The 26,732-nt window shown below is 50.1% G+C and overlaps 1 protein-coding gene across 6 annotated transcripts in view; it reads right to left on the bottom strand.

The window, feature by feature from the left end:
- The window catches only part of PKNOX2 (PBX/knotted 1 homeobox 2), a 233,673-nt gene that overhangs the window by 25,424 nt on the left and 181,517 nt on the right, over positions 1 to 26,732 (bottom strand). For all 6 annotated transcript variants that reach the window (XM_064482193.1, XM_010986489.3, XM_064482195.1 and 3 more), the window contains 2 exons: positions 16,509 to 16,680; positions 5,694 to 5,882 (listed from right to left, as the gene is read on the bottom strand). In XM_064482193.1, coding sequence (XP_064338263.1) covers positions 5,694 to 5,882; positions 16,509 to 16,680 — 361 coding nt within the window. The remainder of the gene's footprint in view (positions 1 to 5,693; positions 5,883 to 16,508; positions 16,681 to 26,732) is intronic.

Raw genomic sequence — 26,732 nt, 5'->3', positions numbered from 1 at the left:
CTAGGAACAGAGAAGGGAAGGCCTTAACGCCATGGCAGGAGGAAGGAAGCATCTCTCCCGGAACTCAGCGTTGGTCTGGGGTGTCCCCTTTCTGCCTCAGCAGTAACCTGGCAGGGTAGATCACTGCCTCTCCACCACCACCCACCTTCAGACTCACTGGTCAAATCTTCAGCCTGCTCGGCCAGGAACAGAACTTCCAGGGGCTGGGCTGAAGTGACTGCCCCCCATGCCCTTGGCCTTCTGCTAAGGTTGAAAATGCGAATGCCTTGTGGGTAGATAGGCCAGTGCACCTGCCCCAGGTAGGAGTGTACTGGTCAGTCCTCTCCTGTTCTTCCAGGGAGGAGCACAGCTGGAGGGCTCTGGCTGGTCTGCCCAGCCCAGGAGCTCGGAGCTAGGCTCACTGTGTACTCCTCTCCCTACTTGCAGTCTATTAGCAAATCCAAATTCTCCCTCCCTGGCAATTGGTTTCTTCCTCTCTGGTCTTTGCAGCGAGGTAGGGTCACGCCTCCCGACCCAAGGCCCAGGACCCCTGGTTCTCCTTCCTGTGCATCACAGAAGAAGTAAAATAGTAAATGAACAGAGACTCTGGGGGAACCCATCCCTGACACTGCCACTTATTAGGTTGCGACCTTAAGCCAGCGCCTTGGTCTCTGAGCCTCCCTTTCCTTGGATGTAAAATGGAGACAATAACGTGCACCTTGCAGGCTTGTTGTAAGCAGTAAGCAGGATGATCTAGGCAAAGCACCTGGTACATACAGTGTTTGAGACAAGGATGTTAAATAAACGTACACTTTCTCCTCTTTCTCTGCTGGTTTTTCTTTGAGCAGTTCAAGAGGTGGCGATTCAGTGAGTTTGTCTCCAACCTGTCTCCAACCCTTACCCTACTGCCTACATTCTCCACTACCTTTATAGTCTTTGGCCATTGGCTGTGATTATCAGACGCAAAGCATAACACCCCCCACCCCCCAAATTTGGCTGCAAGATACTCCATCATTGCATTTTCAGGTTAGAGATCGTGTTGCAGCCATTTTTGCATCCTTGGAACCCAGCAGCCTTAGTAGGTGCTTGGATAGACACATGATGCACAAGTGAGCGGTTTTTCTGACCTCTACCTTGGCTCCTCCTCTCCAGGCGTTGTGAAAGGCTGTTTCTGTTTCCTGCTGTCTCCAGACTTCTCTCTACATTGGGAATACTCACACTGAGAGCTCCCAGATAGTCTACTAACCACCCTCCACTCACCCAAGCCTGCCTGAAATGCCACCTCCCCCAGAAGTCCTGCTAAGGTCAGGGAATCTGCAACTTCTCCAATCACAATGGGCAACATCATCCTGTGATGATGGCCTGTAGGATCCATACTGAGGTTTGCTCATCCTGCCTCTGGGCAGGAACCGACCCTGGCCATGAGGCCATGCAGGCTGGGGCTGGGGTTTACCCAAGGGAGGAAGAAGGATGTTCTGGTGACAGGGCAACCTCAGATCACACACATGCTCTGCTCAATCCAGACCCCTTCCCCGGCTGCCTTCCTGCCCTTCCTTAGTGTCACCTTGACCCTGAGTGCTCTAAGCTCTCATAACGTATCTAGATCATCAGCTGTGATGCAAGCTCCCTCCCACGGAGTTGGGGAGCTCACCCTGGGCCTAGCATGCTGCATACAGTAAGCGTCCCTGTGATGCTTGGCAACTGAACAAGAATCAAGGTTCAGCTCAATCTGCCCTGGAAGAGAGCTGAGGTTTAATCTCCACGGAGAAAGAGGGACAGATTTATGCTTGAGTGAGGTGGCAGTTAAAGTCTCTCCAGCAGAATAGTCTAGTTTGTGCCACCAAGAAAGAGCTTCCTTACTAAGGATGTGCCCCTGGGTAAGGAGCCTGGGCGTCATTAGGTGCGGGCAGTACAGGATGGCTTCCCAGGAACGTGGAAAGAGCAGGCTGTGCCCAAGTCCTTGGAAACTCTGGTTGAGCTCTCCTGCTTGGTAGAAGCAGTCTCCCCATCTCTGCACCCCCTTCCACCCCCTAGGAGAAAACTCACATAGAGAAATGGAAGGCCCAGTGGGGAATATGCCCAGACCCCATAGAGCTGGATGGGGGTTCAGTATGGCATCTGAGAGAGGGGGACCAGTTTGAATAAAAGAATATTTCCCACTTTGCAACACAAGGCTGAATGCTTAGCACACAGGCAAGACTGTGAGCCAACAGTCTGCAACAAAGCTGGCAGGCGGCTGGAATGTTGATCCCGAGTAAAGGATCGTGTTCCAGAGGGGAGACACCCTCCCAAGGCCGGGCTGGCGCTCGGTGAGGCTATTTCAGGCTGGGGGGATTAAGGTCAGACCATGACGAATGTGTGTGCAGACACACACACACACGCGCGCACACACACACACGCGCGCGCGCCCCACTCCGCTTCTCTCTCCTCTCCCGGGCTGGCTCCCGTGCCCGCACCCCAGGCCTGCCTCGTGCGCTGAAACTCTCTTGCTCTCCTCGGGTCTCTCCTTCCTGGGGGGGCCCACCAGCCCCCACCCACCTCGGCGAGGCCGCGATGGAAGCCTGACCTGGAGATGTGGATGGGACGGCCTGGGCACGTCCTGCTCACCTTCTCCCCGCACGCCAGGGACACCGCACTGGCCCACACCCGTCCCTCCGTCCCCCACCTCACTACTGCCTCCGGCCCTTTCCCCATCTCTGCCCTCAGCCTCTCTCCCTCTTCCTCCGTCCACGTCTTTCTGTCACTCTTTTCCTCCAGTTCGTCAGCCTTCCCGTACCTCCCTCTTCAACATGACCCTGATATTTGTCTCTTTCCCTTTGTCTTTCTCCCTATTTCTCCTTTCCTCCTTTGCCTTCCTCTTGCCTCTCCTGATTCCTCTCTCTCCATCTTTCTCATCACATTACATCTTTCAACAGATATTTACTGGCCGTCTATCACGCACCAGACCTTGTGGTAGCTACCATCAGGCGTGGGTTATAATAACATAAAATACCGTCTCTATTCAAAAAAAGTTTGCTATCCAGGAAAGGAAAACAAGGTCTTACACAAGTGATAATAACGTAAAGTCACATGTGACATTTACCCTGTAAATGGCCCACCGTGCTCCAGGAGTCAGTGGAGAGAAAGGAAAGTCCAATCTGGGTGGGGCGTCAGAGAGGCCTCCCTAGGGAGACCAGCCTTGTTACCGCCCTTGGTCCTGCAGAGACGTTAGGGCGTCACCCGAACACATGGGCACGAAAGAACAGTGACCTAGGAGAGCCTGGAATGTCAGGTGAAAGGATGTGAAAATTCTGGGGGCAATCGGAGCGTCCAAGCAGGAGACAGGCGTGAACAGAGTTTTAGGAGGACAAAGCCGGCAGCAGAAGCCTGAGAGGTGTGTGTATGTGAATGTGTGCGTGTGCGTGTGCGTGTGCGTGTGCGTGTGTGTGTGCGTGTGCAGGAGGGCTGAGAGGCAGCCAGAGAGACTGAAGAGCAGGGTAGGAAGCTATGACAGTAGCTGGTGTGAAATTACCTTATTTACGTGCTGAAACCTGACCCAAGCAGGTGATCACGGCGGGGAGAGGAAACGAAGGGACAAGTCTGAGCAACAGCAAATAGGACCACCTCGCTAAGCGCCTCGTCCTCTCTTTCTTGGTATCTTTGTTTTCATTTGATTGTCTGAGTTCTTCTGTCTGCAGTGGTCACCCCAGGGCCAGCTCCACTGGCAGGCAGAGATCTGATGCTTACAGTGATAGGAATCAAAGTTCCTTCCTCTTTCCTCAAAGCTCAGAGGCACCGAACGCTGGGAATGCCAGGGAGGACTGGTTTTTGCAAAGAGCCTCTCTGAGGCCTGGCGCGTCCAGAGCCCATGTTAGCCTTCTCTGCTAACCCGCATCTCCAGCGACCCTGCTTCTGGCAGACGAACTTGCAGCCCCGGGAACCCCAAACCTTGGGGTGCACTGTGGCTGCTAAGCCCTCTGGCCCACCTTTCTCCCCCTGCTATCCCGGTACACCCCCAATGCCAGAACTCGAGATGGGGTTGGAGGGCCCAGGAGGGGAAACCCCGTGCCTCTCCAAGGACCTGATTATTTCCAAAGACTTGTGCTAATTTTCTGATATGATCCTCACATCTCTGTGAGGCACTAAATCCTCATTACTTTTCCTGACCGATGCATTCTAATTAGATCAACACTTAAAACAAATTCACAATAGCCACAGGATGGCTTTCCATCTCATTAACTCCTCACTTATTATTTTCATGAAAATTACTGATAAAAATGTGCATCTCCATTTGGTGAGGCCTCACAGCCTCCCCGGCTCCTATCTTGCATCTCTCCCGTCACCGGGGCTGCGCAGCGTCGCCATGGTAACCCACAATAATAGAAACTAATAAATTACAAACGAGATGCTCGTTGAGCAATTATTGTCCTCTTTTATGCAAGTTTCTTGCTAATTTTGATCATAAGGGAAAGTACAATAAGACTCTGAAGGAATGAGTCTATTTCAAGAGAATATTAGCAAGCAGAAGCCTGGGCGGCTGAGTTTAGATCTGTAATAAAGTGATTTGGTGATTTCAAGCAGTGGGAAGAGGAAATACACTTCCTGCCTCGTGTCCCATGCAGTACTCACTGTCAAGTCCCACAGAGATCCCACCGGGGTGGGTTTGATGTGGTGCTTGTCAAAATGCACAAGGCCCGGCTGGCCTCCTAGAGGTTACCCTGTCCCTTCCCCTGCCTCCACCAACCTAGAGAGATAGATTATACGTGTTGGCCCTGAAAACTTAGGGATAAAAATGGCACCCCCTTTCTTAGGCACAGTTTCCAGCACGTGTCACTTTCTACAGGTAGAAGGTTGACCCGTATCTCCAAGCTTGATTGTCTCATGGGAAGGTGCTACTGTAAACCTCCTGGCGGACCCTCCTTGTATCTGTCCTGGACTCAGGAGCTCAGGGGAAGAGGAAGAAAGTGAAGAACCTATGACTTATGCAGACACCAGTGAGTTTGATGGAAAGGCAGCTTTCTCAGTTTATAGGTTTGGGGAAAACATTCTGCCCTGGAGAGAGAGCCCATTCTCGCCTAGAGCACGTAGCCACCATTTCCACTTTCTGCAGTTCCCAGGATGAAGGTGGCAGGTGAATCTTGAGATGGGTGACTTTAGGTGACCTATACAGTGGCCCTGAACCACAGGGAGACAGGTGTGCCAGGGCAGGCTGATCAACCAGAGAATGATCGGGGACAAGCTGTCCCATGGGAAGCTGCGTTCGCCTATTAGGTGGGCAGGATTCAGGGAAGGACCACTTTCCCCAAACCCCTCTTCCCAGAACACAGAGAGCTCATCGGGCCGCAGCCCCCTGGAGAAGCCTGTGGGGCTGGGATGTGTGGGTCCGTCCCCAGCTCTGTCCCTGCCTCATCCTCCAGCAAAGTTCTCCATCACCTTAACTCTTGTGCTCATTTCTTGGGATTCCTTGGGCCAGGAAGCCAGGAATCACTTTGGACATCGCCCCTCTCAGGTCTGGTTATCTTCTCGGGAAACTGACCCCCTGGCACGCGAGCTCTTGGGGGAAAAGGGACTGTGCTTCCTGATAAACAGCAGGAGGAGCGCAGCAGAGGATGGATTTCACGGTCAACGGAGCCAGTGAGTCTAAATCACTTTCCTAGGTCACCACGGGACCTTCAGACATTCTGACACCTGGCTTAGGAGCCTGGCTAGGAATAGGACCCGGCCCCGGGTGTTACCTGTGAGTGAAGGTTTATGGAGGGCTGGTTGGGGGAGTAGGGCCCCCCGAGGTCATTCCTGAGCAGGTTATCACTGTGCATCTTGGTTTTGAGGCAGGTGATGTAACGGTTACAAAAGTCCTTGCAGAGTTCATTGACTTTCTCCAGCTCCAGCAGGTGGATTCTCAGGACCTGGATTGCCTTCACCATCTGTGGAGAGGAGGGAGAGGTGAGCCCAGGTGTCTGCATCACGGGCCCTTCGCTGCCTTGACCCCCCCACCCCAACCCCCACCCCAGCCCCAAGCACACCAGGAGGGAGGAGCCCAGCCCTCTGCAGGGATGTGCTTTCCACCCACGTGACTTAAATGCTCCTTATGGGTGTCGGCCGATTGTCTGCTGGCTTGGAGCCCCTGTTATCGCAGCTGCTCTTGAGGCAGTCCTGGTGTTCTGAGAGCAGCACTGGCCTCAGGGGTAGAAGTCCAGGTCTCGAGCCCCGGGTGGCCATTCATAGCCTGTGTGGCCGTGGCCAAGTGCTTAAGCTCTCTGTGCTGCCCTGTCTGACAAATGGGGACAATGATGCCCTCACTGATGCCTGTCCGGGTGTGTGGAGACTAGAGCTCCCTGTATAAGAGCCCCACGAGGTCAGGGACCATCTGTTCTTCAACGCAGATTCTGAGGGTCTCACGTGACACACCACCCTGCAGGCGCCCCGTCGATGCTTGTTGACTGACGGAATCGTCCAGTTCAGCCTAGCTGGGCGCGGGGACACCCACCTGTCTGTGGTGGCCTTTCCCGTGCCCTTGGATTGTTGCGCGTGTGACTGCCGCCTCTGCAAATGGACATCCTAACCTTTTCATGGCAAGAAGCTATTTCTCAATTGAAGCTTTCTTTAGCGTTCTTCTTATTATAAAAAAAACAGTGCCATGCGAGGTATGGAAAATAGAGGATGAAAAAAAACTGCCGTTGATCCAATTACCCTAAAAGAATGATTTTCTTGTCTTTTTCCCATGCGTATATTTCAACACAGTTTCAGTCACCCTGTACATACAACTTGGCTCCCCGTTTCCCACCTTGGTTTACCAAATGTATTTTTCTAAGAGGCAGACCTGTCTTCTCTGCTCTCCTTTCTAGACTGCGAGCTTCTAGAAGGGAGGGTGGTGTCTCATTTGCTCACCCTGTTATCACTAACACATGTGCATACGGAATAAATATTTGTTGAATGGGTGAAAGTTACTGCATACCATTCCACGTATGTGTCATACTTAGCCAACTCCAAACTGTTGGGCATTTAGATTAATTCCAATTTTTCAATTTTATCTAAAAAAGTGACAGTGACTATCTTCCAACCTTATAGCTTATTCATCCTTCTGCATTATATCCATAGGGTAAGTTCACAGAAGTGACAGAAAAAAAGCCACAAACCTTCTTTTGGCTCACGATAAATATTGCCAAATTGCTTTTCAAAAAAGGCGTTGGAGCAATTGCACGGCCACAAGCAAAACAGTGAACCGTGATCGGTTTCACATCTCATACAAAAATTAACTCAGATGGATCAAAGACCGAAACGTAAGGGATAAAACCATACAACTTTTAGGAAAAAAAAAAACCCACAGGAGAAAAACATCGGGACCTAGGGCAAAGAGGTCTTAGACTTGACACAAAAAGCATGACAAAGAAAAGGAAAACTTGATAAATTAGACCTCATCAAAATTTAACCCTGTGAAGAAGATGAAAAGACAAACTACAGACAGGGAGGAAATATCTGCAAATCACAGATCTCCCAAAGGACCGATATCCAGAATATATAAAGAGCTCAAAACTAAACAGGAGAATAGCAAGCAATCCAACCAGAACACGGGCAAAAGGCGACATCGGACATTTCACTGAAGAGGGTATACAGACAGCAGATAAGCACACGAAAAGATGCTGGATGTCATTAGACATCGAGGAAATGCAAATGAACACCACAATGAGATGTCACTACCCACCTCTTAGAATGGTGAAAATTTAAAATAGAGATAGTATCAAATGCTAGCAAGGAGTCGGAACCTGGATCGCTCACAGGGTGCTGGTGGGTATGAAACATGGTACAGCCACTCTGGAAGGCAGCAGATTCATTTCTTACAAAACTAAATATATGCTCACCATCCAGCTCAGCCATCAAACTCCTGGGCATTTATTTATCCCAGAGAAATTACGGCATACATTCACCCAAAAACCTGCATGGGACTATCCAAAGCAACCTTCTTTCTAATAGCCAAAACCTGGAAACAACTAAAATACACTTCAATAGGTGAATGGATGGAGAAACAATGGTACCTCCATTATCAGGAAATAGTACTCAGCAACAAAAAGGAACAAACTCTTGATGTCCTCAGCAACTTGGATGGATTTAAAGGGAATGACACTAGGAAAAAAGCCAGTCTCAAAAGGTCCCATACTGTATGACGCCATGTAGATCACATTCCTAAAATGACTAAATTACAGAGACGGAGTACAGATCAGTGGTTGTCAGGTGGGGTGGTGGGGGAGGGAGGGAGGAACTGTTCTGTGTCTTGACTATCATAGTGTTTACATGAACCTCCACCTGCGATAAAATGGCACAGCACTACACACACACACACACACACACACACACACACACACGTAAAACTGGTAAAATCTGAATTGGGCTGGTGAATCATATCATTGTCATTTTCCTGGTTGTGAAACTGTACCCTAGTTCTTGTCTGTATCAATTCTTGCAACTGCATGTGAATCTACAGTTATATCAAAATAAAAAGTAAAAAAAGTATGGGGGCCTGCCTTTCAAGACCACTGACACTGACATAAACAATATATAGGTGCTCCTCTGTAATCCCACCCTCCTAGCTTTTGGCCAGCATTTTGGTGCCCAGGAAAACAGGGAAGGGCGTCTCTCTCAGAGCATCCTGACTGGTGGGGTGAGTCAAGCTGTGTGGCTGGAAGGTGCTGACACACCCTCTCTGAGCTTCATGGGCATTTCAAGTGGGGAGTGACTGAGGAGTCCCCAGGCTGGCATTTGGGTTGTCTGATGGGCAGGGACTGCACGCTTGGAGTACTGAATTAGACGAAGTGTCACTCAAAGACAGAAACCAACAATTGTGTGTCTTCATGCGGGACTCTGTCACAGGGCCTTGTCCTCAGGGAATGCCCCGTCCAAGGAGCTGAGACTAATGGAAAGTGTGCTGTCCCAGGCAAAGGGGAGGAGAGTGACTTAGTACAGATTATCTGGACCAAAAAATGGAGTCTGGCACTGAATAAATGATGTGCTCTTGCCTAAATTTTCTCCTTGACTTTACCCTGGAGATCTTGGTTTATGTCTCTCAGAGTGATTAGCACAGAACAGTGTTTAATAAATACTCAATGTTTGATTGATTAATAATAATATGCAAACATTTCCTAACCTTACGATGTCTTGGATACTGTGTTAAACCCATCACATGCCTTATTTATTCACATAACCACCTCTGCAAGCAGACACCATTACTGCCCATATTTTACAGGTGAAGGAAATGAAGGCCAGAGATATTAAGTTTTACTTGCTTAAAGTCACACGAGTGGTGAGTGACAGAGCTGGGACATGATGCCAGGCAGCCTGGGTCATTTCACCAGCAAGAGCGGCTCCCAGGGTTTACACAGAGAAAATGGCAGGTGAAAGGGTGTGTGGTTTAGGGAGGAAGTAACAGGAAGTATGGGCTTCCAGAAAAACCAAATGTCTTTGGAGAAAGTTTTAGGATTTCCGGAACCTGCCCTGGCAACATTCCCTCATCCGGCGGCTCAGGCCTAGCCCCCAGGAGTCAGAACACCGCACCAGTGGGGCGTCTGCTTCCCCTGGGTGAAAAGAGAGGGCTGGACCATCAGGTGCCTTCCATTTTTGGATTCTCTGGACATTACGAGGACTTGTGCCCTCAGTGCCCCACCGGCGCTGGAAGGGGCCGGCCTCGAGCTGAGTGAAGGTCCAAACTCCCCCGGACACACGGCGGCTGCTTCCCTTCTGAGGCGCTCCCAGAGAGAACTCACCGCCTCGCTCTGTCTCTGCGTCCTCTCAACCTGCCGCGTTCTTCCTAACGTTGACCAAAATCTCTCCTGCCTTAATACAAAGTGCGTACTCAGCCTTCTGCAGGCACGAAGAGCATCCAGTGCCTCCATCAGTACAACCTCCCCTAATTTAATGTTATCGGTTCAAGAAGCAATTGAGTCTCATTATTAGCCAAACGCTGGACAAGGCCTCTGACTTGAATAAGTTGCCCAATGCACTCTGTCTCCTCCAGACAAAATAATCCTAATTCCTTAAACATTTCTTCTTTTTCTCTCCTCCTTCCTTCCTTCCTTCCATCCATCTTTTCATTTCTTCTCTCCTTCTTTCTCTGAGCTTTCCTTTACTGGACTATTCTTCATTGTCAATCTACATTTTGTTTACTCACTGTAAAATCTTTTCATGAGTACACACAATATACATCCACACACACAGAAAAGTGCACATATCTATTCATTTATTTTAAAAACACAGCCAGTAAATACTTATTATATAAAAAGAATCAGAAAATACAATTAAGTAGAACAAAATAAGAAGTAAAATCCACCCCAGACAGCTTTGCTCAAGTGAAATACACTGCAATGTGTTTAAATCAGATCTGGTGCCCCGCGGCCAAAAGTGGACCCACCTACATTTTGGTCAAATAAAGCACAGTTGAAAGATCACTTTTTTATGAGATAACAGACTTGTTTTTAAAGATTTAAGAAAGTAGTAAATCATAATGGCATTCCAAGGCAGTGAATACGTAGGACCTATTCAACATCAGAGAAAAAGATGGACAATGCCGTTAAATGTGGGGCAACAGCCTGGCACAGCAGAAAGCCTGTGGGATCTGCTGTCAGGCAGCTTGGATTTGAGTCCAGGCCTACTGTTCACAAATCAGGTGACACTGGGCCAGTTCCACGACTTCTCTGAGCCTCAGTTTCCTCATTCCTAACTCACAAGATCACAAGATTTGATAAGGACCAAAGAAGAGATAATAATGTAAAAGTGCTTTATAAACCGCATGGAATCAAATGCACATAAATTTCTGCAACCTGTTTTTAATGATTTCTAATATCCTGTTGGCTTTTCTATTGCTATTCCATTTTCAGATAGTGGAAAAATAATCATTCTCAGTTTTTTCTTCTATATTTATGTTTAGTAAACCATCCTCTCTCCTCTGTGTTTGCAATTTGGGGTTTTTGCCTCTAAATCAGAATAAAACTCTGATTTATTAAACTATTTCCCTAAGGGATCGGCGCCATGTAAAGTTATTCGAAATCTGCTAGTGCAGTAACAATTCCATTTAATTTAATATCATCATCAAATGTGATGAATGGGTCCTTAATTCCTTTTCTCCAAGTTTTGCTTCATCTTTCAGCTTCTCCCCCTCCCTTCTCTTTCAAAATAAAGAAACAGCCCTCTTCGTCTAAGAAGTACCCTTTACAAAAGCAAAACAAGATGCAAACTTACATTTCAGTCTCATAGCAACGCACACTAGCCCCACGAGTCTCAGGAAAGTCCACAGGACTGGGATCTGTCATTTTCTGGGAAGTCATATGGCATGAGGTCCTGAATCTATTATTTCCTGCCTGGCTACCTGGGACAAGTCATTTAACTTTATCTGTAAAATTTAAGCTGATAAATAATCCACTGCAGAGTTGTTGTGAAAATGGAATAGGATAATGTGCACGTATGTCCTGGGCACACGGTAACTCTTTTTATTTTTGAAAATATTTTATTTATTTACTATTGTATTTTTTGGGGGTGAGGTAATTAGGCTTTATTTATTTTTAATGGAGGTACTGGGGATTGAACCCAGGACCTCATGCATGCTAAGCTTGAGCTATACCCTCCCCTCCAACAGTATCTGCTATGTTTGTTCTTTATGCCAATGCGCCCCTCCCTCCATCCTCAAGTATTTTTCTGAAAAGTGGCCTCTCTCGTAGGATTGCGGCCTCTTCATTTGATAGTAATAAATCCTTGCCTTTCAAAACATTTACATACACAGCACTTTAAATTTGCAAAACGCTTCTCTCTCCATTACCTCATTTGAGGTAAATGTGGGGACACAGGGCAATGTTATCACACTCCTAGAGATGAGAGATGGAGAGATGAAGGCTCAGAGATTAGGGGACCTGCTAAATTCCATGCAGCAATTAGGGAGGTAGCTTTACCCTGGAGGGCAGATTCCTTTTATCCTCTCCTTCTGCAGTTTGGAAGGTTGGAATACTCTCCCTCATTTACAGATGAAGGAGTTTGTGAACACACATTCCTTGAAGTGCTCTGATGTTTCCTACGGTCACTAGGGCAGACAAAGCTAAAATCTATTCGGGACTTTTTCTGGACCAGACCAGACCAGCCCGGGCTGAGCAGTTGGAAGTGCAGGGTCACTGGGACAAGGCACGGGACTTGGAAGGAAGGTGAAGCCCAGGGGCGGGAGACTGCACATGATGGGGCATAGGATGCACATTTCTGGACGTCACCAAACAGGACAAGTTAAATTCTTTCAAGTCATGATGTGGCACTTCCCGCCTGACGTCCTCGGAGTTTGGACAAGGACTGTGGTTCAGGGGAAAGAGATGGGCTTCGGGAGTTAGACCCACCTGGTAAAATCCCAGCTCTGTAATGTATCAGCTACAGGGTTCTGAGTCTTTGGTTTCCCCCTCTGTAAAATGGGGATGATAATGAGCACCTCCGAGGGTGATCATGGGAACTAAATGGCAGAGTTGAGGATGCTGGAGGACAGTGGGTTTTGGGGGCTGAGTCTTGGGTCTTCCACCTACTGGGACCCTCTGGACAATCCACGTCATCTCTGCCCTTTAGTGTCCTCATCTGTAAAATAGGATGATGACAGCAACTCCCTCCGAGTCGTCCTGAGGGTTTAATGAGATCTGGCCAGAAGAGAACTGAAGACAAGTGCACAGGAAGCACTAAGAGAAGGCCGGCTCCAAGCCTGCGTTTGCCTCACGTACAAGCCATGTGGTCTTGAGCTGCTGATTTCAGCTCGTGTCTCAAGCTCCTCATCTTAAAATGGGATAATAGTAATGTGTGCCTTGTGGGTTGGAAAAGAGGATTAAATAAGATAATACATGTGAAGTGTTTAGAATGGGACCCGGCAGCCAGTAAGTGCGCTGTAAATGTTAATTATTACTGGCTTTGATGATCTTATTTCCTTTCCATGTCCTGGGGTCCTGCGGGATTTTCTGCTCTGGACACAAGGCCGAGTGGCCAGCCCGTGGTCTCCGTGGGCCCAGGGCTCTGGCCTCCCTCCCTTGTGTGCCTCCAGCCTCCGGCCCTGCCTCCTTAGAGTGGGCCCAGGGGCCTGGGGGGCCCCATTTTGGAGCTGGCTTTGCGGTCAGGCAGCTATAATCTGTCCCTTGAGCCACACCAGAGTCTCATTAAAACGTGCCCCATAAATGTTAAAAAATTTACACATAAAAAAATTCCATGCATGAAACTGAAACCGTACGTTTTACAGCCTCGGTTTGAAATCTTGCATAATATATAAAACCTCGGCCCGGCACTGGGGGCCCATAAATCAGATTTCATAAAACAAAAAGCTTTTACCTTTCAAAGGGGTTTCGGGAACTTGCAAATTTTACACACTGTACCAACTGCCAGTCAGAGTCTGCTGGGCCCGAACAGGGGATCAGCGGGCCAGGTGACAGGCCTGGCGAGCACTGGGTGGCTATGGGAATTGGAGGGAGGGTATTCCGGCTTAGCCACCACAGGGGTGGAAAGCCATCCCCCTGGCTTTGAAGCGGGGAGGTGGAGAGGGTCAGAGTGTGGGCACCAGAGGGAGAGGTGCTGGTGGTACTATTTATAGATGAGGGCTTTATTGCCCCCAGGAAGAAGAGAGGTGGCTGATGTGGTAGAATGAGCCAGCCCAGCTGCCGACAAGTCATTTTCCTTCTGCGGACTCCACTGTCCCCATCTATAAAATGGACGCACTGTTCTCTAAGGTTGTGGTTTCCCCCTTAACATTTTGTGGTTCTAAATTTCTCTTCCAGCAGGGGTGCTGTGGGAGCAGCCGGCTGACCAGGAAGGGCGGGTCCCTCAGAAACCTATGATCTGGGAAACTCTCTGATCTTTGAGCAGCTCTGGAAGAACTCGGCCAGCTGCTCCCATGGGAACTTGTCTGGGACTGTGGGAGCAAGGGGAGGGAGACATAGCCATTTGCTTGGAGCGGAAGAGGGGGACCAGCCAGAGCCGGGAGGACCCACGTCCCAGCGGTGGGCCTGCTGGGGCTGGGGAGGAGGCAGGATTAGGGCACTGCTCCAGGGCCGGGGTGGGACAAAGTTTTGGGGGACCCCAGTGTCCTCCTGACAATCTTGCCTATGAAAGTCAACATTCAAGGGCAAAGGAAAGCCGCTCTGACACTCATATATATAAAAAATAAATCTCTCAATTATCTCAGCTCATTTGCTTGGGGTCTCTCACTTTATGTCCCTGCTCTGCTGCGCAGTATATCTGTCCGGATAAAGAGTTACAGTCCGCTGGGCTACGTGTGCGGGGTTGTAAAAAATACAGATGCCAAATTAACTGGCTGTGGCACTCGGCGGCTGATTGAGCTGATAATGACGCGATCTGACCTTTTTCTAAGTTCTAATTATGTGCATCTCGGCTGTGCTGGCTGCATGATTCTTGTTCTAATGATGGCTCCTGTGGTTGGCCTCTCAGCTCCCGCCTCCGACACAGGACCACAAGTGGGGCCGAGGGCACTGTGTAATGCCCGACCCCCTCCCCTTCCCTCAGGTAGAGTTTCAGGCTCCTGGCCACCACACAGTCTCTTTGATGGCCTGGAGGTGAGCTGAGGCAACTGGAATGCCTTGCTTTAGTGATGCCGCATTTGACCTCAACCTTCTGGATGCCACGCATTTTTAAAGGTCATTGACTTCCACAAGCCATCTCGTTAACTTTTTATGACAGTCACAGGAGATCGGCATTTTGGCTCTACAGACGAGGAAACTGAGCTTCAAAGGAGTTGTCGTCAAAGTCACCTAGAGGGTAGGCTGTGTAGCCGGCTCAGGTCCCCAGCTCCCTCAAGTGCCTCCATTTAAATAATCAATCTATCAGTTGTTGACTGTGGCTAACTCTTCTGGGCAAGCCTGAGACAGAGGACTGGGGAACACCGGGGGGCTGGGGCCATGGAGCAGCTCCCACAACATCCACGTCCCTCGGCCAGGCGTGGCATGGAGCAGACACTAACCAAGTTTTTTTGGATTAAATGAAGAAATCTGAGTCTTTGCAGAACCCTGAGGGACCAGGTAGTGTGGACCAGAGGAGAGCAAGCAGGAGGCCGCTTCTGGGTATTTTCCAGGCTGTACTAGAATAGGAGGCCATTGGCCAGTGGGCCCTGGCCCCCCGGCTTCATTCCAGCTCCTGCAGAAACGGCCGCCTCCCGTCCTGGCTCCCTGGCTGCGTGGGTGTAACTTCTGAAGACCTGACCCACAACTGCAGTTCTGAGATTCTGATCAGCTGAGCAGCAGGGCAGAACCAGACCAGCCTGCATTTACCATCAACCAACTGGAGAGCCCACTCTGGGATGGCTCTCCCAGGGCACCTGAGAGACAGGGGTCTGGGCTCCGAGGCAGGGGAGAGGGAGGACCAGGGGTGAGCAGAGGTGGATCTGGGCCTTGCCTCCCAGAAACCTGCACTAACAGTCCTGCTCGGCCAAGTGCTTATCCTCCGGCCTCTAAACGCATCCTAACACTTCACAAATTTCCAGGCCGGGGTGGGCTCTCCTGGTAGCTCTTTAGATTCCATAAAGTATCATATTCAGCTCTTGAGAGAAGCAGTGGGGTGGATAATTCACAACACAGAATAATACCCAAGTCATTTAAATCTGTTCTGCAGGTGCACTGCGTGTGTGTGTTTTTCTTCCTTCCTTCCCAGAGTCACATTTGTTTTTCTAATTCTGTTTCCCTTTTGGGAGCAGGTACTGGACCCAAGAGGTCAGTGCTATAATCAATCAATTTTTGGAGGAGAGTTTTTCAGAGTTTCCAAAATATACCGTGCAGAATCTGGGTAATCCACCCACAGAAAAATCAAGAATTTGGGTTCATAATCCCAGGATGACCGTTTGTCATGAAGAACAGAGCAGGCTCTCTGCAGCTGTCTTTCCCTCAGTAGAATCCCCACGGCTGGATGAGAACTTCAGGTATTGTCTAATCTAGTCGTTACCGAGCCTTATTGAAGACTGCAATTGCCTAGGAAGCCTTTAAAAACATACATTCACAGGCCCCACCAAACTTACTGAATCAGTTTCCAGGCGGTGGGACCCAGGAATATGTCCCTTTTTAAAGTTTAGTGGTGATCTGGATAACAAGCTAAATTTGGGAGCCTGATCTACTGTGTCCCCCAAAATGGGCAGGACATCTGCTGGTCTTCTCAACATGGCTGCGTCTCGGGTTTTCCTCTCCACCGATGTGCCTGAGAAGCCCGCCACCCTCACCCCCTACACTGCAAAACATCGGCCACCAGCGCCTCTCTGGGCAGCCCAAGACAGATTTACTAACGTGCCAGGACCCCAGCCCTGGGAACAGCTACCCCAGACATTCTGGGCGCTATGACGCCCCTTTCCTCCTGTCTGTGCTGCAGGAGGGTGGTAGATGCTGGTGCTCAGAGGCAGGGGAGGGGAGAGCTTTGGCAGCGACACCTGTGCATGCAACTTTAAGGGACTTAGACATGGTTCTCAGCGGCTGGAACGGTACACCTGGATTGTTTCTAGGGCATCTGGAGGGGATCGAAGGGTAGGAAGACCCTTGCCAGGGCGGGGGTCGGAGGGTCTTTACCAGATTGTCCAGTTCCGGGTCATCACTGAAGAAGGGTTTGTGCTCCTGCTCCTGCTGGTGGACAAAGTTCTCGATGTCCACGTCGAAGCTGGCGGAGGTGATGCACTCAGAGCCCTGGGTGGCCTGTTCACATTTCTCAAACAGCAGCGTCAGGAGCGGGAAAAGAGGGTGCCTGCGGGGACATCAAGAGCTCATACATGTGCACTCAGAGACCTGCTGCTCTTGGAGCTCAGAAGCCACCAGGGTCCCTTCCCACACTCCTGCCACTTCTTCTCCCAGGGTCCCACTCCCTGAGAAAGTCCCAGTCGCCGTGGTCAGCCTAGATGGCAGCATTTCATGCCCCGGGATGGAAGAGCCAGTCTCCTGATTCCTGGGGCCTCGGAGGCTTCTGTTCCTCCCCACAGGGGGCCTAACTTTTCTCTTTGTCCAGATAAACTGCATAGAGAGTTGATGAGGGAAACTGGGTATAATCCTTCAAAGAAGTAGGTGTCCATTTCTGGCTCAAGGTCAATCCGGGGAAGAAACGTGGGAAGTGTCCAGAAATGTCCTAGACGGGAACATTCACGGTTGGTCACAGACCCACTGCTGGCTGCGTGGAGCCAGCCAAGGGCAGCACCTGCGTGTGTCTGTGAGTGTGGGGGTGGTCGGCGGGGCTGTGAGCCTGAGTATTCGTCACACATGGGGGGCAGATGTCTCCACCTGTCCTACATCTTTTGGCCAATAGAGTTTAGGTCAGACACCCCAGTTACACATGTACCACCACACTGCAGCTTTCTGTCATCACACATTTAGCACAACTGTAATTAAATAATTATTTGCATCCTTATTTGCCCACTGTTTTCCTCCAAGACTATTCCTGTCTTAATGATCAGTGTATGTATCCTTAGGACTTTACCCTGCATGCTCACAGCAGGCACTTAATAAATATTCAGTGACCGACAATGAATCACTGAGTGAAGAACACGGGAGTGTGAGTGGGTATGTGGGTGTGAGGGAGGTTCTGTGATGGATGGATGTAGGCTGAGTGCTTACCTGGCTGCTCCGAGGGTCCTGGCTTAGCCATCAGCAACTCTGGGAAGCTCCCCTGACTGTCCCTTCCCCCAGGCTAAGCTGCCGGCTCTCTGGGTCATTTGTTTCATCATCTGACTTCCCCACTAGACTGTGAGCTCCATGAGGGCAGGAAGCAGGCCCTCCTTATTCATCAGGTCTGTCCAGAGGCTAGCAGTGGCATGAGGGTCATAATAAATACTTGTGGAATATACCATATATACATATGCCACGCGTGTGCCCCTGTCTGCACGGGGAAGTGCGTCTCATTCTCATTTCTCTGCAGCACGAGTGAACAGCCACGTCTTCACTTCCGGCACATGTCCCTATGTTTGCAGGGTGTTGACACTGGACTCAAGAGCCCCACTCCCTCCCACTGTGGTCCCCAAAAGCACCTGCACATCCCCCTCTGATTGCTTTCCTCGGTACCCTGGGACCACCCAGTCTAGCTCCTTTCCTTTTGATTGAGTGCTGCTTGCTGGGAGAGGAGAAAGGATGTGCTGGCCCCCAGGCATCTGCCAATGGGGACATCCTAGCCAGCACTGCCCAGCAGAACTTTCCACGATGATGTAAATGTTTAAAATGTGATTGTTATGTCCAGGACACTGTATTTTTAATTTTATCTAATTTTAACTTAAATAGCAACGTGCGGCTAGTGGCTGCCATGTTGAAAAGCGCCATGAGTCCTGACGGGGGAGACAGATCACGCTTCTCCCCTCCAGCACCCTTGGTTAAACACACCGAGAGGGACTGAACACCCAGCCTACATAGTATTTGTAGGCAGACAGGCAACCCCTACGAGCCTGTCGCATTCTGGGATTCGAATAATTCTAGGCAAAAGCGCAGAAGGGGCTTAATCCCACCCACACTCAAACCCATACCTACTGGTCATTCTACTCAGGCTCAGGGGCAGTGGGGCTGTGGGCAGATGCATTTCTGCTTCAGGTGAGCTGCTTCGCCTGGCAGAGCTGCCCCGGGGCACCATCTCCCCAAACCCTGATTTTGGGAGCTGATGCATGAACAGCAGGCTCCGCGGCCGCCGGCTGGGTTATAGTCTGGAGGGAAAAATGGGTCAACAGCTGAGGGTAGCCCATCTGAAGCCCCAAATTGCTAGAAGGTCTATTCAGCCCCCTTAGGAAGCCGGTGGGAAAACAATGGGTTCGCTCAGCCATCAGCCAAAGACAAAGAGAAAACCAGGTGAAGAGGTTAAACTCCAGTCTAAGTCTTCATTTGCAGCCACTAATACCGCAGCATATTATAGTCTAATCTAACCTGATCCCAGTTTAATGCAAGATTCTCCTGGCCCTGAGCGGAATACCAAAGAAAGCCTCCGTGGCTGTGATTTAAGCAGAGCCCTGCAGTGGTTTAGCTGAGGGACATGAAAGGCAAATTCCAGACGGTGTTATGAATTATTGCGCCTTATGAACCTTCCTACTCTCAACAGATGCCTGCTGCCATTTAAACAGCCACTAGATCAATTAGGAATGAAAGGCACAAATCGACTCCGCACAAGGGCACTAAATTACCAGGAACTAATAATCCGCAGCACCGAGCCAGGTGGTGGGGGTGCAGCCCCCCAGCCCCACGGTGGCCGCCGGGCACCGCACGTTCCTTTCTCACGGGTTAGAGGGAGGGTGGGCGGCTGCTGAATGGGGAAGGGATGGTCTGTGTGTGTGCGTGTGTGTGCATGAGCACACGTGTGCACCTGGGTAGAATGTAGGCTGTCCACGAGAGCGACCATGAGTGCTGTGTAAGTGGGCTCTCCTGGGTGATTTTACTGTGTGTGCACACACGGTGTTGTGACTCTGCAGTACTGTGCATATGGGTTGTGTGTATGGAACTGGGGTGCAGATTGTGTGCTGTGAATACAAGGTGCATATGCTTGATATTGTGTGCAAGTGTGTTATCTATATGCAATTTGCGTGCGAGGATTGTGTGCTCTGTGTACACAGCGTGAGTGGCATGTGGGGCGGGGAGGAGGGATCTGCCCATGACTGCGACTCCCAGCTACTAGCGCTGGAGCTGGGGTGGCGAGAGGAGGGTGGTGTCCTCTACCATTGTCCTTGCCCCCGCAGCGAGGAGAGTGGTCAGGGAGGGCCTCTCTGAGGAGATGACATTTGAGTTAAGCCTTGAACGATGAGCAGGCAGTCATGCAAAGATCTGAGGGAGGGGCATTCCAAGCAGGAGAAAAAGTGAAGCACTTGAGATAGAAATGAACAAAATCCAGACGTGTGTGGCTGCAGTAAGGCAGGTGAGGGGGGGAAGGAGGGAAATGGAGATGAAGAAGTGAGCTGCAGTCAGATCATCCGTCTTGCACAGGGCGGGGTTTCAGGGACTGGGGGGGGGGGTAGAGGCACTGTCACCTCCACTACGGGACAGCGTGCACCTTCTATGCTTTACCATCAGTCCATTTTATAAAACTTTCTTGTGGGTGTCAGATCTCCCGTGTGTGTGTGTGTGTGTGTGTGTGAGAGAGACGAGGGCATATCTGGGGGTATTTCTATGGCTCCAGCAATCTCTCGTTAGAAGGAAACGTGTTTTCTACCCTTCTCCCTGAAGTTAACCAAGGACCCATAGTGCACAAAGCTGGCTTCGTGGGTGCTGCCATGAACCTCTCTCCAACCCCTCCCTGCCTGAGCTGCACTGTCAGCCCCCAAATCCTCCCTCCTCATACCCCGCCCTCTCTAGGTTCCTGCCTCTCGTTCCACCCACCCTGATCCCTGGTCCCTGAGCCCGGGAGCTCAGATGACATCTGTGCCTACCCATAGCTTTTCATATGAACCACAGCCAGGGGCAGCAGGGCTGCCTGTGGCTCCCATGCTCTATGCACCTGGGTCTCTCGATAAATCCAGACTGCTATCTGCTACCGCAAGTTCGGGGAGATGCTCTGTACCACCCCCTGAGAAAGAGGCTCAGTTTCCCAGTGACTCAGCCGGGTTCCGTGACTGCAGTCATGCTGTGGGTTTCTCTAAGGCTGTTACCAGCCCAGTTCCTAGCCTCTTCCCCAGTTGCCCATCCTACACCTGCCTAGGTGTTGACCTGTATTTCTAGGCTACCCTCCAACATCTCCCCACGAGGCTGGGGAAGAGGCTGGAAGCGACCCTCAAGGGGTCCTTTCTAGCAGCGCCCACTGCAGGCCCGTGGTGGAGTGGGGTGAACAGGGCAGGGACCATGAGAACTGGGCATCTTAGACATGAATGGCCTTGTCTGAGCCAGGCATGGGATGGGAGGAAGGATTTCCAGTTGGGTGTGGGATATTGGCCCTGTTATTCGTGACCTTCCCTGAGCTTTAGTCTGTCCAACTAGAAAATGGGCTTTAAGGAGTTCCTCTTCCTGCTGTTCAGACCTCTCCCCCTGTGGATTAGCACTCTTCAGAGGCTGGTGCAGGAACGGGGAAACTCGGTCCCCCGAGCCCAGATGATGCTGGTCCAGAGAGGAAAAGTGGCCATCAGACTTTACTTCCAAAGAGCCGAGGACATTTGACCTCCAGGAGCGCTCACCTTCTCCCTCTCTGATCTGTCCCCCTCCCCCCGCCACGTGGCCTCCCGCCTGGCCGCCCCCTCCACCCCAATCTCTCTTAAGCCGTTCAAAATTTGGAGGATATAAATCTCCCCGCACTAATTCAGGGAGAGTTTGAGCCTCGTCAGTGCAGAACAAATAAAAGGAGTGAACTGGCATGACATTTTACTGCAGAAGAGAGGTCGTTTCCAGCCACTAATAAAAAGGATTTGACACAGACTAATAAAGAGAAATGAATTTCTCTAATGGCCTAATTTAGCACACGCAGCACTGTGCCTTTGCCTGGGTGCCGGGAGGGCGGGCCGTCCTGAGTGCAGACGGAGCCAGGAGCAGAGGAGAAGAGATGATCTCAAATAACAGTTTATTATTTCTTTTTTCTTTTCTGAGTCCCCACCCCCACCCCAGCCCTCATCACCTCTTCCCAGGAGCATCTGAACCAAAATCAAGCTCAAGATATGCAGTTCTTCTTAACGATTCAAAGAAATAAAGGACCCCTCTCCACAGACTTGCAGTCTTGTGCTGGCTTAAGAAGGTGATTAAACCGGATGTGTTGATTTCTACAGGGGTTTAAGCCATCGTTTGGTTTAATTACTTCTGACATTTCTGCTTTCGTGTTTTTTACATCACCTATACTCACTGACCTAAAATGCCCAGTTTGGGGCCAGGATGTGTGGGGCTGCCCTGGGAGTACCCAACACATCCTGGCCCTAAATGGGGCAGGATTTTGGATGAAGCCCTTTGTAAAATTGAATGTCACCCTCTGTCTGGCAGCAGAGGAGCTGAGACCCCTCACCAAAGCCCCCGTTTTCCTTCAGGGCAAAGGGATCTGGGACTCCCCCTCACCCCGCCACGCCCACCTTTCTGGTGAGGCTTCTGAGGGGATCCTCAGGCAGGTAAGCTTCAACACCTTGTATTTTATTCCTCCCTATCTCAAGACAGATTTTCTTGATGTAGATTGGCCCAATAGGTTTCCTTAACATTTTCAAAGACCTCCTGGGATGGAGACCACAACTTCCTTGGTAATTTTTATACTCATGTCTAATTTGAAGTTCCCCTACAAGGCTGAAGCTCATTTCCTTTTGTCAAAAGGACGCAAGAAAAGACAAGTGGGCCTTTTTCTACTTCCCTTCCTTCTGCCTTGGACCACCTAGGTTAAAAAAAATTCTTTTAAACATTCCTTTCTGCTCAGAGGACCGGAAACAGAGAAGCAGAGATGGGAAAAAGAAAGAATGCAGAAGTACAGAGCTTCCGAGAGGCTAAGATGCAAAGAACACAAGAGACAGAGACAGAGAACAGCTACGCAGAGAGAAACCAAGCACCAGAGACGGGGGGTGGGGGGGTGGGGGGGGTCACACGCAGCGGGAGACATTAGTGTTGAGCTCCCTTTCTGGGTGATAAACCTTGTGATTCACGGTCGTGCCACTCTGTCACTTCTGAGCCTCTCAGCCATCCCTTCCCTTGTGACCTTGGCCAGGACTGCAGACCTCAATTATGGGTCCAGCCAACTGTGCGGCTGCCTGCCTGGCTGTCCACTGCCTCTCTCTGTGACTGACCTTGGAGCCCCCAGGCCCGTCTTGCACCTCCCCTCACAGCCCAGACCCCCGGGGCTGGGGCCAGGTGGGCAGCGGGGGCCCAGTGTCAGTGCTCACCTGTCCCTGAGCCCTGGCTGCCTCTTCCAGTGGGGGTGGGGGCGGGGTGTCGGAGCCTCCAGGCCTTTCCTAGTTGGGATGAGAATGGACGGTCCAGAGTAGGGGATGCGCAGGAGGCGTGGAGGCTTTCAGGGATGAAGCAGTGGGAGCGTAAGCTGGTTGGGGTCAGACTGCTGCAGGGGACATGAGTCACTGGCCAGTGAGGTGGGGTGCCAGGGGGCAAGCAGGGACCAGGCCGGCTCTCCAGCCACGCAATCTAGCCTCCACCCACACACAGTGGAGCTCTCAAATTGCCAAAGGCTCAGCACCCTGGAAACCCTGCCCAGGGGCTGGATTGTAATCTTTTATTTCTGGAACCCCAGGTCAGAGGTCACTGGGGTCACAGAATCAGAGATGACAGCCTGGAGCCACTTTGCAGGACGGCCCCCTGCCCCTTGCCTGGGCATCTATTCACGACCAGAAGGCCCATGACAAGTAGTCATTCCGAGAACGTGAAGCCTCTCCTGGACGCTGAAGAGACAGCATGAGTATCATCAGATGAGCACCCAGGGCGCGTCCCAGGGTGGCCTCAGCTCTCTTTTCAGGACTTCTCCTCAACAGACGCAGCAGGGAAGGCTGTGGCTGGATAGAGGGCAGGTGGTCCCAGGCCCCTCGCATCCTCACCACCCCCTTCACCAGCTCTGGCAAACCAGGCTTCCCGTGCTCCTGCCGTCCCCGCCACCTGAAATGCCTGTTCCTGTGTCTCTCTCTGTCCCTCCTCCTAACCTTCAGAATCCAGCTCCAAATGCCACCTCTTCCACGAAGGCTCCCTGATTGGTCTCTCCAGCAAGAGAAACCATCGCCTCCTCCCAGCCACCATGAGAAATGCTGGTGGGGGTGGGGTTTCTACCTTGACCTCACTCACAATTTTGGTGAGAAGCTGGGTGGTCTGAAATAAGCATGGACTCTGGGGACAGATACTTAATTGTGTGACTCGAGCAAGTTACTGAATTTCTCTGCGCCTCAGTTTCCTCTTATAAGGCAAGGATACCACCACCTACCACAGAGGTTACTGTAAGGAGTAAATGAAGAAACACGGAGAGCATCTGGCACTTACTCAGCTGTCAACTAATGCTCGTTCCACTTCCCTGGGATGGTGTAGGGCACCTTCTTTATTCAGAGCAACATCGACGCCAGCCGCTCCAATAAACATATAATCCCGGCCTCACTGACTCATTTGGCGGGGAAACAAGCCCACATGTCAATTCAGACAGAGGCACAGAACGAGGACAGGCAAGGTGCAACTGACTTATCAGAACTCAGAACCTCTTTTTTTTTTTTTTAACTGAAAAAGCACTGCCAATAAGAATTTATTTTTATTTCCCTTAGAACAACGATTAAACCCTCCACCTATAGTTGTTTGTGTACAGATCTGCCTTCCTCACGACATGGGGAGCTCCTCTGATCCATGGTCTTATCTCTGAATTCCCAAGGGTCCAGCACAGTGCCTGGCACACTGTGCAGAGGTCAGTAAATATTAGGGGAATCAATGAAGGGGGACGAATGAATGAATGAAGCGAGCACTGACTAAGTGAGTGAAGATTCTGAGACACAGTCCTAAAGTTCTTTCAGGCTCAGAATCAACTCCATTGCGGTACCCAGACCAGGCGCCTGGCAGCTTCTAGCCACAGTTGCTAAGGGCCCTGCCTCCTCTGGGTTCTCCTGCTCTGCTGGGGGTGATGGGGGGAGGGCAGGGGGGTTGCCGGTAAGGTCTTAGAGGGAGAGGAGTGAGTGTGAAGGGAGTGCTCGACCAGCCCTCCTCTTCCCCCGCCTCCAAGGCACCAGATGGAGAGAGCAGAGAGGGATGGGGGAGGACGAGCCAGCAGCTCCTGGTTGGATGTATTTTTACTTCAGGTGTGACGTGGAAACCATGCGGGTGTATTTTTAGCGCTGCCCAGTGGGCGGTGTGTTCGCCCGGGTTGCCTTGGAGAGGACTTCTTCTTGTTGCTAAATTGGAATCGCATCTGCCAGGGCTCCTGGGCTCCGACCAGCCCTCCTCCCCCAGGTGGGCGGACACGTCCATTCCTGGCAAGTGTGAGGCCCAGGGCGGACCACAGTCTGCTTTGTCCCCATCCCTTCGTGTACACACACACACACACACACACACACACACACACACCCTTCCCTCCTGGCATGTGGCGTGTTTCTTTAAAAATAAATGAGAACTCTCAACAAGTTGGTTGTTAAGGCTAGTCTACAAGGGCAGGAATACAAAGAACCTAAAACATGAGACCCAGTAAGATCTCAGGTCCAGTCCCTTCATTACCCCAACCCAGTTTTATTGAGAAATAATTGACATACATCACTGTGTAAGTTTAAGGCATAAAACTTGATGATTTGATTTGCACATATTGTGAAATGATGACCACAACAGGTTCAGCTAACATCCAACTTCTCATACAGATAAAAAGAGAAAAAGGAAAACAATCTTCTCCTTGTGATGAGAACTCTTAGTACTTACTCTCTTAACTTCCCTATATAAGACACGGCGGTGTTAACTATAGCCTCTCGTTGTACATTCCACCCCTAGTAATTATTTATTTTATAACTGGAAGTTTGTACCTTTTGACTACCCACCTCCATTACCCTCTCCCTCCACTCTCCACCTCTGATAACCACAAATCTGATCTCTTTTTCTGTAAATTTTTTTTTAAATTCCATATACAATCGAGACCATACAGAATTTGTCTTACTCTGTGATATATTTTACTTGGCATAATGCCTTCAAGGTCCTTCCATGTTATCACAAATGGCAGGATTTCCTTTTTATGGCTGAATAACATTCCATTATATATATATATTATATATATATATTATATGCGTATATATATATATGCCATAACTGCCATATCTATTCATCCATCAGTGGACACTCAGGTTGTTTCCTTGGCTCAGATGTCACAAATAATGCTACTGTGAACATAGGGGTGCAGGTGTCCTTTCAAGTGAGTGTCTTCATTTCCTTCGAATATATTCCCAAAAGTGGGATTGCTGGATCATGTGGTAGCTTTTTTTAAATTTTTTGAGGATCCTCCATACTGGCTGCACCAGTTTACAATCCCAGCAGCAGTGCACAAAGGTTCCCTTTTCTCCGCATCTTTAATATCCCTTGTTATCTCTTTTTGATGATCAGCCCCTTCATTTTAAGGGGAGGTAACTCAGAAAGAGAAAAGAGAAGTGTCTTTCTCAAAGTTTGGCACCTAGCGAGAGGCAGGTCCCATCTGAGTCACCTGAGATTCAGCCAGTCCCCAGGAAGAAAGCACTGTGGGGGAAGGGATGGCGTGGGAAGGGAAACTCTATCCATGCTGCCTCAGGCACTGGCAGGGACGTATCCACACACATTTGGCGGCACTTTGTAAGTTACAAAGTGCTTTTTCATGTGCTTATTGCATTTAAACACCCAATATTTTTATTATCCCCATTTTACTGATAAGCAAACTGAGGTGCCAAGTGGTTACATAATTACATCAGGCTAATAAGTGACTGAGTTGAGATTTAAATCTGGGTATCCAAACTCCAAATTTTGTACTGTTTCCCCTCTCTCACAGACTATTTTTGAACCATTATTAGAATCACTTCATCCTCCTCCCCACTTTTTTCTCTACCATCCTCGAGTCATATGTGTCCTGGGGTCACAGAACTGAGCTGCTTGGTTTACCCTTTGAGAACCGGGACCCTTGCAGCACAAGAGAGTCTCTACTTCATCAAATGAGTTTCCAAAAGAACCTTCTGAGAACACTTCTGTGTGTTGGAGAAAGCTTTGAAGTTTTTAACAGATCTTCTCAGTTTTCTCATCTGATGCCTACCCTATGGGGTAGGAAAGCTTATCTAAAGAGGTTAAATGAGCTGCTCAGTGGTAGAGTCAGAACTGAGACTGAAGTCTTAGTCTATGTCCTTTCCACTTGACCACAAAATGGACCAGTGCTTGGGAAAATCAGAGAGTGGGGCTTCTCTGGTTAAGAGAGGGGCT

The sequence above is a fragment of the Camelus dromedarius genome, chromosome 34 (genome assembly GCF_036321535.1).
Source record: "Camelus dromedarius isolate mCamDro1 chromosome 34, mCamDro1.pat, whole genome shotgun sequence".
Taxonomy (NCBI): domain Eukaryota; kingdom Metazoa; phylum Chordata; class Mammalia; order Artiodactyla; family Camelidae; genus Camelus; species Camelus dromedarius.
The sequence above is the reverse complement of the archived record's forward strand: the minus strand, read 5'-3'. Positions and strand labels throughout refer to the sequence as shown.